General features: G+C 49.2%; 1 protein-coding gene across 1 annotated transcript in view; it reads right to left on the reverse strand.

Moving 5' to 3' along the window:
• Positions 1–13081, reverse strand: part of ATP1A3 (ATPase Na+/K+ transporting subunit alpha 3) — a 33006-nt gene that overhangs the window by 6584 nt on the left and 13341 nt on the right. Inside the window, exons 10-18 of the mRNA XM_081200188.1 lie at positions 12686–12795; positions 11955–12089; positions 8317–8509; positions 7216–7391; positions 6162–6298; positions 5196–5346; positions 3777–3945; positions 2283–2437; positions 985–1108 (exon numbers count right to left, since the gene is read on the reverse strand). Coding sequence (XP_081056314.1) covers positions 985–1108; positions 2283–2437; positions 3777–3945; positions 5196–5346; positions 6162–6298; positions 7216–7391; positions 8317–8509; positions 11955–12089; positions 12686–12795 — 1350 coding nt within the window. The remainder of the gene's footprint in view (positions 1–984; positions 1109–2282; positions 2438–3776; positions 3946–5195; positions 5347–6161; positions 6299–7215; positions 7392–8316; positions 8510–11954; positions 12090–12685; positions 12796–13081) is intronic.

The following is a 13081-nucleotide window of genomic DNA, read 5'->3' on the forward strand; positions in this document are numbered from 1 at the left end:
CACAGTTTGCTCCTCACTCACCACAAGAGACCAGATGAGCAGCTATTCGCAGACCTAACCATTCTGGCAACACAAGCATGTCATCTGGAATCCGACCCGGAATTAAATATCCACCTTGAGTAGTGAACTGCTGACCAGAATTGCAAGAGGCATTTATGTAAGTGTGGTAGGGAACTGGGAGACCACTGGGTTCAGTTTCCAACTGGGCCATGAAGCTCACTAGGTCCGTAACTCCTTCTCAGCTGTGCCCACCTCACAGGGTTGTTGTGGGGAGCAAAATGGGCCAGGGTAATTCTGTATGCTACCTTGAGATCCTTGGAGGAAAGGCAAGATAAAATAAAGACGGATAAACCAGATTTACATGTTGCACGGCCCTCCAAATATCATAGCAACCTAGGAAGCTACCTTATTCAAGTAGGGCTGGGAAAGAACCCTGTCTGAAATCTTGGAAAACTGCTGCCAGACCGTGTAGACAATGCTGGCCTAGATGGACCAGTGGCCTGATTCAATAGAAGGCAGCTTTCTATATAAAGCTGCAACCCTGTGCACAGTTACTTGGGAGTAAGACCTATTCTCCCTACTCTGAGAAATATTTCTGTCTCTGCCACAGAGGACTTGCCTTGGGACGAAAGCTTATTTGCATTCCTTTTTTTAAATGTGCAAATAATTTTTATTGGTTTTCATGTAAATACAGGAACAACGTATGACTCCACCCACTACCAAAGAATCTCTGTGGAGGGGATACTTGAATTGATGATACATAAATAAATGTATTGCTTGTGTACTGTGTGCTTCATGTGTCACGTAACAAGAACGTATCACTGGACAAAGTTGCTTGCATTCCCGGGTCCCATTTACGCCACTGGGGCCAGAAGCCTGTATGTTGGCCTGATTTTCAACACCTGCCCGATTCATCCCCACTCAGCTCCCTTCTCCACCTGGGGGTGCTCAGCCCTGCTCAATGGCTGTCCCCCGTTTACTCACCAATCTGCCCGTAGGCCATGCTGATCAGCCTCTCATTCACCAGCTTGTCAGTCCTGGGGTTTCGTGGCTGTCGCTTCATGATGTCACTCTCAGCTGCTTCGTAAGCCAAGGAGATGGCTGGCACCTGGGGGAAGAATTGAGAGGGTCGGCAGGATTGCAGGATCACAGGGCTGGGGGCTGAAGTTTTTGGGTGTAGGTGAGGGGGTGGGGAACCTGTGCTAAAGGATCACTTCCTATCAGCTCTGGCTAACATGGTCAATGGTTAGGGATGATGAGAACCGTTCGAGCATCTCATTGGGGATATAGCATTCAGCGACAGAACCGTGGGAATTTCCAGAATGGTTTTTCTCTGTACTTTTGCTCAGAACGAGTCTGGTTTTCATAGGCAGCCATTTTGAGCCTCTGCCTCCATGTTCAGATTGTAAAAAGTAACATGCAGACAAAGTGCTTTAAGGAAGGCCTTCCCTAGATACATCAACCAGTTTGAGCATCATGGTTTCTTCGCTTCAAAGGAACCGAGGGACTGTAGTTCTGCATTGAAATGACAGAATGCTCTGCACTCTGGTAAGAACTACAGCTCCCAGGATTCGCTGAAAGATAAAATCTTTCCCAGGTTCAAAGCTAGTTTCAGTTGGGGGGGGGGAATCCCTGCATGCAGAAATCTAGTTATAAAGGAGACTATTTCTAGACAAGTGTTTAGAATCTCAACTTCTCCCTGACTAGTTTTCCGTGTGCAGGTATTGCTTTCAGGTAGGAGCACTCAGAGATACTACCTTTCCTCACACACAGTAGCACAGTTGAGTAACTTCTACCATGCTGTCCACACTTGGTTTATGCCAGGCTTTAGTTGGGCTTTTGACACAGAAGTGAACCAGGGCTCCTCCACAGAGCCTGAGTCCAATCAGAAGATGGGTTGCAAAGAAGCAGCAGTAATGGGAATTTGGGAATATCTGGGTACTGGATCAATGCCCTCCTGATGGTGCAGCAGTAAAACTGTTAGCACATCTGCAAAGCTAAGCAGGGTTTGGTATGGTTTCAAATTGGATGGGAGACCAGCGTGTTGAGATTCCTGCATTGCAAGCGGTAGTCAACCTTTTATATCTACCTTCCTTACCGCCCACCAGTGTTCGATGGAAGGAGGATTCAGCTTGTGCCGTAGAACCCCCTAAGAACCTAGAATCCTGAAATGCCCACTAGTGGGCAGTAAGGACCAGGTTGACAACCCTTGGCTTAGATGACCCTCAGGTTGGATTGAGTTGGAAGAAAAGCGTTTCTGTGTGTGAGGGGATGAGACTCACCATGTCAGTGCCCAAGTCAATGCAGAGGATGGTGATGGTACCCAGAGGCAGAGGGATGTTGGCCATGATGAACAGCAGGAAAGGGGTGATCTCAGGGATGTTGCTGGTCAAGGTATAGGCAATGGATTTCTTCAGGTTGTCAAAGATCAGGCGTCCTGGCCAGAGGGAGACACATGGGCGTAAGGGGGAGAGACAGGGGGCACAGCTGGGGGGCAAGGGGATTCCCAAAAGTCAGAGCAAGCCAGATCTCTGCACCCCTCTTCCCCTCTCTCACCCACAACTCAATTGCTGCTGCTGCCCTCTCCCCTTTGGGAACAGCGCTTTCCAAACCTTTCACGTTGCTGGCACACTTTTTAGACATGCATCGTTTCACGACACGGTAATTCAGCTTTACTAGCAAGCCGGAAGGTTAAACTAACCCCTTTCCGGCCCCAGGAGGTGCACGGGGACCATTTGTGCAACACACCTACACATTGCAGCTGACACACTGATGTGCTGCGACACGCAGTTAGGAAAGCTCTGCTTTAGAAGGATCTTGAATTGAAGAGGCGGAATAAGGAACAATTCCTCAGCCAATCTACTAAGAACGGTTTAAGAGGCGTTGCCTTTAGGTATCAAGAGGGACATAATGCGCACAGAATATTTATTGAATCAATTTAAATACCGTATTTTTTGCTCTCTAAGACTCACTTTTCCCCTCCTAAAAAGTAAAGGGAAATGTGTGCGCGTCTTATGGAGCGAATGCAGGCTGCGCAACTATCCCAGAAGCCAGAACAGCAAGAGGGATTGCTGCTTTCACTGCGCAGAGATCCCTCTTGCTGTTCTGGCTTCTGAGATTCAGAATATTTTTTTTCTTGTTTTCCTCCTCCAAAAACTAGGTGCGTCTTGTGGTCTGGTGCGTCTTATAGAGCGAAAAATACGGTAATAAATTTGCCCTAGTTGCCTCCTGGAGATTTTAAATAAAAAGTTGCACAGGCATTTATTGGGGATGGCTTAGATCAGGGATAACAGATGCAGTCCTATCTGAATGAGATCTGCAGGTACAGGGCAGTATATAAATGCTAACAATAAACAACAACAACAACTGTTGTTGGAATTACTGGCTGGCTGAAATTCCAGAGTGTTGCTGCCAATCCGTGTAGACAATACTGAGCTAGATGGACAAGCTTCCTATATAGTCCAACACCCCCTGGGGGCCATCGCCCCTGGCTGAGGTAATGAAAATCCTGTTTATAGGATCCTACCAATGCTAGTTCTACTCAGAGAAGACCTGTTGAAATGAATGGGCATGGCTAGCTTACCTCCGTGAATTCCAGCAGCTCTACTCTGAGTAAAGCTCAGCTGCTTACAGCCTTGCCATTTTAGAGGCTCCCCCACAGCAGAAGCAAGATGGAAGCTGTACCTATATAACCAGGTTCTGCTCACACCCTTAGCGCTCGCTGATTATGAATCCAGTCCCCCTCTTCACTGCGTCCGGCAATCCTCAGAGCTTACCCTCTTCGACTCCAGTGACAATAGAGGCAAAGTTGTCATCTAAGAGGATCATGTCAGCAGCCTGCTTGGAGACGTCAGAACCGGCAATGCCCATTGCCACTCCAATGTCTGCCTTCTTCAGGGCAGGGGAATCATTCACGCCGTCGCCTGTTACAGCCACAATCGCACCCTATTGGTGTGGGGAGAGAGAGAGAAATGCACATTCAGAGCCAGAAGAACGCCGAAAAGGCATCACCTGTGGGGAAGAGAGAGATGGGCAATCACCCAGCCTCTCCATCCAGGGATGATTTCTGTGGAAAGAATGGCAGTGGGAAGTGTTGCCCGTGAGCCTGCAGTGGGGTATACTGGTACCTCAGGTTAAGAACTTAACTCGTTCTGGAGGTCCGTTCTTAACCTGAAACTGTTCTTAACCTGAGGTACCACTTTAGCTAATGGGGCCTCCCGCTGCCGCCACACGATTTCTGTACTCATCCTGAAGCAAAGTTCTTAACCTGAGGTACTATTTATGGGTTAGCGGAGTCTGTAACCCGAGGTACCACTGTATATCATAAGCCTTTCTCAGACAGGTTTCTGGCTTTTTAAAATTGGTCATATAAGCTTTACCTGCTGATTTTTGCAGAAGAGCAGGCTGGGAGATATTTTGGGGTGAAGCGTGTCTTTGGCAACCTTAAGTTCACACAAACTTCCAGGCGTTCCCAAAATGGTACTAATGGGTGTGTGGGTGTGTGGGTGTGTGTATCTCTTAAGGCACCTGCAAAATATCTCAGCAAATTTCCCTTTGAAAACTCACAGGGCATGAGAGACCATTCGCTCCTCCTGCTCAGTCTCTGTTTGCGCCAGCTCAGCCTCTCCTACATGCTGACTGTGGCGGCCATTTTGTGTTATGTCACACACACAAAGGCAGCCATTTTTTGACCGGTGCCCACGGCACCTTCCTCAAAATTCCAAATGTGCCCAGTGGCTCAGAAAGGTTGGCAAGCCCTGCGCTAAAATGCCTCGGATTGTGCTGTTTCATAGAGGCAAGTGGGGAAATCATAAGGCTGAAAGCTTCCCCGTGAGGCAACTCCCTCCACATTACCAAGCCAGCCAAAGACCAAAACGCTAGCCTAGAACTCTTCTCCCTGAGTTTTCTATGCGCAGGGAGATTTGGTAATGCATGGCTCCCTGCTAAGAATTCTGGGAGCTGTAGTTTGCCCAAAATGCTGAGAGTTGTTAGGAGACCTCTAGCCCCCTCCCAGAGCCACGATTCCCAGCGTTCCCTGTGAAGAGGGAGTGTTAAACCACTCTGGGAACTGTAGCTCTGTGAGGGGGATAGGGGCCTCCTAACAACTCTTAGCATCTTAACAAACAACACCTCGCAGCCAGATTAGTTGGTTGTGCTCTGTGGGGCCAGTTTGAGACTCTGCCGGATGCCCTTACCTGTCTCTGGCAACCTTCCACAATGATGAGCTTCTGCTGCGGGGATGTACGGGCAAAGACAATTTCCGTGTGGTTCTGCAGAATCTCGTCGATTTGCTCTGCGCCCATGTCTTTCAAGTCGGTGCCATGGATCACACAGGCTTTGGCATCTCTGGGTGGGCAAAAAGACGGCGTCAAGGTGGTAGAAGATGCAGCTGGTCATCCATACTCAGGGCTGGCCTCACCATGAGAGGAACCAAAGGGACTGGACAGAAACCTTCTGTTACAGAAATGTGACTATCCTATAGAAGCTCAACGAACCAGGCAGGATAGGAAAAGTAAAGCAACTAGCCAACCCGGGACCTGTACTATAACTCCCATCATACCCAATCATTTGCCATGCTGGCTTGGGCCAGTGGGAGTTTTAGTCCAAAAGGGCTGGGGGAGGCTGATCTATTATCTCTTGTGGGGTAGCAATTGAGCATTGTTTTGCTATATTCTCATTCCAAGCAGCTCCAGTGAGATATCTCCACTACGGGCTTAATCTGGCTGAAGAGTCATTCTTTCTCTCTTGGGAACTGTAGTCTTCTGAGGGCCCCCACCAGGCTGCAAGTCCCAGAATCCTCGCACAGGGAGGGGGGCAGGGGGAGAGAGCCGTAACAACTGAATAAGGTACATTTGTATTGTAGCTAGACAGCGTTGGATGCCCTAATACCATGTGGCTTCTCATTCTGGTATTTGCCAAGCCGAGATCTGCTTAAATTCATGGAGCGAACTGTCTCACGATAGGCAGCAAAACTGCCAAAGACAGGCCACCACAGCTTTCTTTGTTCCTCTCTCAGCCCAGCCAATGTTCTTCCAAGTCTTCCTCCTCATCTCTGCCTTGGAAGAGTTATCTGCTTCTTGCGCCATCTCCCCAGCCTCATTATGTTTGGCTCCAGCCTCTGCCCCCTCCCCTACACACCCACACACCTTGACCCCTCTCACCTGGGGTTGACCTGGCTGACGGGGATGTTCAGCCGAGCAGCAATGTCTTCCACGGTCTCGTTACCTTCAGAGATGATGCCCACACCTTTTGCAATGGCCTTGGCTGTGATAGGATGGTCACCTGTTACCATGATCACCTGGTGGGGGAAAAGTGATGGTTACCAAAGGAGTCCCAGTGTAGGCAAAGGAGGAGGCTGGCTAGCTAACTAACTAATTCACCTGGTCCAATCCATTCCATCCTAAGGGTTTACAGGGCAGAACAAGGGGCCCCTGGGGAGGCCTGGGTGGTTGCCAGCATGATACCAATTCCTTCCTGGTGCCTCTCTCAGTATGTATCTCAACCCTGATACAAACCCAAGGTGCCACAGCCTCGCTGGCTGCCATTTGGATTAGCTGCTCTGATGTCACAGAAGGCCTGGCAGGCCTCAGGCTAATCAAGTGACTGCTCAGAAGCAAAGGAAACCCTCTGATTCTGAAGCCGATGGGCAAATTTTGTCACGGCTAAAAATTGGCCGCTGTTTCTTTCATGCTAAAAAAACTAAAGTCAGCATGAGTCCGCGGCCTACAATGACTCACGCAACCACTCACCAAATTGTACCTATATATATAGAGTGGTCAATGTTAGTGTGGGTTGGTTGGATGGTAGAAAGCTGGTTGCATTTGGTGTGTGTAAAAGCTGTCAGTCGTGGTTGGAGAAGAAGAGTTTTTAAGAATAAAAGCAGAAAATACTCTGCAAGGATACTCTTTCTCAAAGACTCTTTTGTGCCAACTAAGGTCTGAGGACTAGGCAAAGGAGTAGAAAGGAGGTCAGAACCTTTTCTTTTTTCAATCACTGACAAATTTGAGATTTGGGAAATGAATGAGCTGCCTTATAAGACACGATTGCCCCTCCACAGAGAAAAGGATCTCAAAAGAGCTGCAGCACGCCAGAGATGCACTCTGCAGTGGTCCAAGCACGCCTTCCCGCAGCAGCCAGTCAGTTTGCTTGAGGGGTAGCTGAATTTTAGCGCCTGGCACCCACAGCTCAGTTTCAAGGCAAGCGACACGGCATTACCTTGATGCCAGCGCTTCGGCATTTGCCCACAGCATCAGGCACAGCAGCACGGGGAGGATCAATCATGGACATGAGCCCAACAAAGCAGAGGTTCTCGGTGGTAAAGTTGACATCGTCGCAGTCGAAGGCAAACCCTTTGGGGTACTGTTCCTCAGGCATGTAGAAGTGGCAGAAACCTGGAGGGTGAGAAGGAGGCAAAACCCCTCGGAATATGCCCTTTGGGTGCTCTGTCGCCAGGTGCGAACGAGAAATGAAGGTGTTTTGCATGCAGAAAGTCACAGGTTCAATCCCTGTCATCTGCAGGAAGGGCTGGCAACCCCCCCCCTTCTGAAATCCTAAAGAGCTGCTGCCAATCAGAGTCTGCAATGCTGAGCTAGATAGACCAATAGTCTGACTCGGTATAAGACAACTTCCTATGTTCTTATGGAGTCAGGAGTGCGTGCAGGAGCCAGGCCCTGTGACCAGTAGGGCTTCACAGGATTGGGGCCTTCCTAAGTTTGTTCTGGAGAGGCAAGGCACGGCCACACAGGTGAGGCCGCTCGGTAACTCACAGCACCTGGTGACAAGAGCTGGGAAGGGATATAAGGTCAGCATTTCCCTTTGGCTCTTTGCCACAGCAACACGTTTCCTGCCTTGGGCTTCTTGCTTCCTGATCCTCGGACCTCAGCTTCTTGGCTCCTTGCTTCTCAACCCTCAGCCCCTTGACTTCATGACTCCCTGCTTCCTGACCCTCTGATCCCTGGCTTCTGGACTCTCATTCGTGCTCCCACCATCCTGCCCCCGGTCCCAACGTCCTCAGCCGGGACTTCAATCGCCCATAGACTGGACTGTGGCATATGGTCTCTTTTTTAAGGAGCTTGAGACTTCCAATTCCATGGGCACAATTCTTTATGCACTCGAAAGCTGCTGGTGCCCAGAAAACCCAGGCTTGGAAACTCTGGGTTACTGCTGAGCTCAGCAGGCTCCTTACTGGCGCTGTAGTGGCTTCTTAGTCTCAAATGAAATTTGGAACACAGCCCACCTGCATCTCACGTTCTCCAGCCCTCTTCCCATCTTCACCCAGGGAGTCCATTCCCCACACCTCTCCGCAGCCATGCGTACCTAGCACCCTCTCGCCAAGACCTCCCAGCTCCAGGTAGGCATTCTGGAAAGCTTCTTTCATCTCCTCGTCAAGGGGCTGTTCTTTGCCTTGGAAGAGGATGGTGGAGCATCGGTCCAGGATGCGCTCAGGTGCGCCCTTCATCACCAGCAGGTAGCGGTTATCATTGGGGTCTTCTGTCTCGTGAATCGAGAGCTGTGGGACAGAGGAAAAGAGACCCGAGGTGCTATTTGAAGACAGTGCACCACGTAGAACCAACCCGTATCTTAAACACAAAATAAGGTGCAAAATTATTGACTGCACCACTTCAAACATTTTTAAATTGTTGTCCGTGTAAAGACGTTCCCTGCATGTAGTAAGCTAGTTCACCAGCAATAAAGGCTATGGAGAAACTGGATAAGAGGAGACTAGAGGAGGTAAGGTAAAGGTAAATGGACCCCGACCGTTAGGTCCAGTCGCGGACGACTCTGGGGTTGCTGCGCTCATCTTGCTTTACTGGCCGAGGGAGCCGGCGTACAGTTTCCGGGTCATGTGGCCAGCATGACTAAGCCGCTTCTGGCGAACCAGAGCAGTGCACGGAAACGCCATTTACCTTCCCGCCAGAGCGGTACCTATTTATCTACTTGCACTGGCGTGCTTTCAAACTGCTAGGTTGGCAGGAGCAGGGACCAAGCAATGGGAGCTCACCCCGTCGCGGGGATTTGAACCGCCAACCTTCTGATCAGCAAGCCCTAGGCTCTGTGGTTTAACCCACAGTGCCACCCGTGTCCCTCCAGCAATAAGGGCTATGGAGAAACTGGATAAGAAGAGACAGAGGAGGTACGATAGCCATCTTCAAATATCTAAAGGGTGGCCACATGGGAAACAGAGCAAGCTTGTTTTCTCCTGCTCCGGAAGGTAGGACACAAACAAATGGATTCAAGTTACAAGAAAGGACATTCCGAACTTTCTCATAGTAAGAGCTGTTTTACAGTGGAACTGACCCCCTCCGGAGATGGTATCCTCTCCTTCCTTGGAGGTTTTTAAGCAGAGGTTGGGTGGTCACCTGTCCTGGATGTTTTAGTTAAGATTCTGGCATTGAAGTAAGTTGGACCAGATGATTCTCAGTGACCCTTCCAACTCTACGATTCTATAATTATGTACTATATTTCTGTGAGTAATGGAGTGATAGGGTTTTGTATTTAAAATAAAAATAAAAATTGGGAGAACATTGAATCCTACGTCCGCAGTCTAAAGTGGTTTAGCAATGAATCTTCCCTCCCAGGGAACTCTAGTAATTGTAGCTCTTTGAGGGGAATAGGAGTCTCCAAAGCAACTCTCAGCACCCTTCACAAACTACAGCTCCCGGGATTCTTCAGGGAAAGTAATGGCTGTCCAAAGTGTTATAACAGAGCTTTAAACATATGGTATGGCTGTGGCTCTTTTTAATAAATTGTTCAGGCCACCCATACAACACTCCCAGGGCCCAATGCTGCCCACATGCCTCCAGCTGACCTTTCTTATTTCGGAATATTCTGGCTGTCTAACAATACATCAACTGGTGGCTGGTTTTTTTTTACCCTGTCTGTTCAGCTAGAATCCATTACAAATTTCTGCAGAACTAGGTTAGTGTGAAGCGAGACAGCTTCCATGTTTGATGATCCTTGGGATAGCTCTGCTGGTAGTGCTGGTTGTGGGTTCAAGCTCCACGTTGGGCAAAAAATTCCTGCATCGCAGAGGGTTGGGCTAGATGACCCTTGGAGTCCCTTCCGACTCTACAGTTCTGTGATTCCATGCAGCAGCGTAGCGTGGGTTGTCAGCACCCGGGGCAAGGCAAGTAATTTGCGCCCCCTAACCCCTAACCTGCCGCCGCTGCCAGCTTCTTCTTGCTGCTGCCTGGTCTGGTCTGGTCTGGTTCTCTCCCGCGCTCAGCGCTGCGCTGGGCGGCCGCTGCACTGTCCCTCCCCCAGATAGTCCCTCTCTCTCTCTCTCCGCACCGCACGCCTGGCACCCACCCCCTCCACAGTGGGCGGCGACCCAGCGGCTCGGATCAGATTCGCACAGCCAGCACTGCAGTGAGAGAGAGAGAGTGAGCCAGGTAGGGGCAGAGAGCTGCGAGTGCGAGAGTGCCCCCCCAGATGTTGCGCCCGGTGCGGCCGGCCCCCCCTGCACCCCCCATGCTACGCCACTGATTCCATGATGTAAATTTTGGGGGATGAACATTCAACTGCCCATGTTTTCCCCTGCTCTTTGGTACCCAAGGCACTTGGTGATGAAAGTGCTTTGATTTCCCCCATTCATTTATATCTGGATACCATGACGGTCAATGGCCAAACTCAACTGATCTGGGTAAGCGAGGCTTACATGAAGCCCTGCTGGCGTGGCAGCCAACATGACGTAGGGCCTCAGATTATGGTGATGGGCTGTTAGATGCATCACAGGGCGTAGCTGCTGGTTCCACTTTTGGCAGGCCTCAATTTACCTTCCTGGCTCCAGAGGGACTTGTTCACTGAGGCCAATCATTCCGGACTGCTGGCCACAGGGAATCCTGACTAATCCTCTCCAGCTGTCGTTTAAAGAGGCAGGATTAAGGCTGATGGGCCTGAGAATCCTGGAATGGGGAACTGTATTGGGATCACTGACTCAGTCCTCTCCATGGGAACTGTGGAACACAATTTAGTGGCTAGAACCAGACCCAGAATGGGATCCTCACTCCCCGTTGCAGAGGAGTGTCAGGTTTCTAGGAAGAGTCATCACAGCCTTTTAGGATTTTGGAGGGGTGAGGTGGGGTGGGGCAGTTCTGCTGAGCTGGAAGATACATATGTCAACCACAGCTATCTGATCACTCGTGGGGGGCAGGAGAAGAGACTTCCTCCCTTCGGCTGAGGAGGAGCCAGAGTTATAATCTCTGGCAAAGTCCAGTGCATTTACGCAGCTCCCTTTTCACAAGCTAAGATCTGATCGTTGTTCTCACAGATAGATCCTGTGTTCGCCGGCTTCAATGTCACATGGCCACCGCCTTGCCACAAACGAGAAGGTTATAGAATGTTATTGTATTTGACTTAATAGTTTTTGGATTGTCATGAAAAGCGAAGGTCTGTTTTGCAATGTCACAAGATCATTTTGAACATGAGCAAAGACAAAAGGAAATGAGCCTGAGCCTGAGGGAAAGTATTACACCAGCCATTTTGGAGTGAGGTGAAAAGCTACGAAGAAAAATTCTAGAAGACAGGACCGTGGGAAGATGAAGTTCTAGGGCAGGCATAGGCAAACTTGGCTCGCCAAATGTTTTTTGAGACTACAATTCCCATCATCCCTGACCACTGGTCCTGTTAGCTAGGGATGATGGGAGTTGTAGTCCCAAAACATCTGGAGGGCAGAATTTGCCTATGCCTGCTCTAGGGTGTGGATGACTTGCATTTATAGATGAATAGGAAGAGAATATTGGAGAGAAGGTTCTGGCAAATGCCATCAAATCTTGAAGAGCAGCTGTGGAGTTTTATTAATGTTGCGGCTCCCCACTCAAGGAATACCACTGGCTTTTTCAAGCGCCCTGGTACAGGGAGATATTCTGTTAATGTGGAATGTCACCTTGCCCTGGACCTCTTAGCATAGCTGACACCATTTTGAGGGTTGACAGGGCCACCCTGAGACATTATACCTGGTATTTGTTGGTGGAGTTGAACGGGATCTCAGCCACTTTCTTGTTTTTCTCCCTCATCAGCTTGACGGATCCAGACGAGAGCTCAATGCACTTTAGCAGAGCGGACTCAGAAGCATCTCCTGCCACGTCACGCTGTGAAGAAATGGAGGCTCTTTTAAACCAGGGAGGCGGCCATTTCCATCTCTCACAGTGCCCCCCTCATCTACCACATTCTTTTGCTTGGCAGAAGTCACAGCAATCTTTTGTAACCTCTTTCCCTCACGGCCACCCTCCATATCTCACACACTTCAGACTGTCAACCACGAACGATACTATTTTCCAGAACAAACAAATAGATTTCTGTTCTGAAAAGCTTTCCTAATTGAATGATCTGCTTTGTATTGTATTGTTTTTAAATTTATCTATCTGATGTTATTTTCTGTGTTGTTATCGAATCTCGAACATCACCTTAAGATGTGTGTGGAAGCTGATACATAATAGTAGAATTATTATTATTATTATTATTATTATTATTATTATTATTATTATTATTATTATTATTTATCACTCAGAAAGGAGATGAGAGAAATGAGGACACCCACCTTTAAACCTAACTACGCCAAGGGCATCTTGGTCTGAAATAATATTCAGCATAGGTCCAAGTGCCACCCCAATACCTGACTTTTCACCTCCCGGCTTAGACCCAACTATGGTGTCCTTCACATTCTCTCATGGTGTCTTGCTCTCACCTTGAGGATGGGCACATTTTCCTGACCTCCCTTGAAGACAGCTCGGTTGCAAAGCCCTGCAATGTGGGACAAAGCCACCCAGGTAGCAGAACTCTTGTCGAAGGCCGTGCCTACAAAGAAGGGAAAGTCAGATGAAAGGACTGAACAGCGACGTTCTAAGCTGAGGGAGGAAATGGAACTGGGCTGTAGAACCAAGGCCGCATCCACTCCATTAAAATACTACGATGCTACTTCAACTGTCATGATTTACCCCAAAGAATTCTGGGAAGTGCGGTTTGCTAAGGGACGCAGGTGGCGCTGTGGGTTAAACCACAGAGCCTAGGACTTGCCAATCAGAAGGTCAGCGGTTCGAATCCCCGCGACAGGGTGAGCTCCCGTTGCTCGGTCCCTGCTCCT

Source organism: Podarcis bocagei (genome assembly GCF_964188305.1).
Source record: "Podarcis bocagei genome assembly, chromosome: 7".
NCBI classification, from domain to species: domain Eukaryota; kingdom Metazoa; phylum Chordata; class Lepidosauria; order Squamata; family Lacertidae; genus Podarcis; species Podarcis bocagei.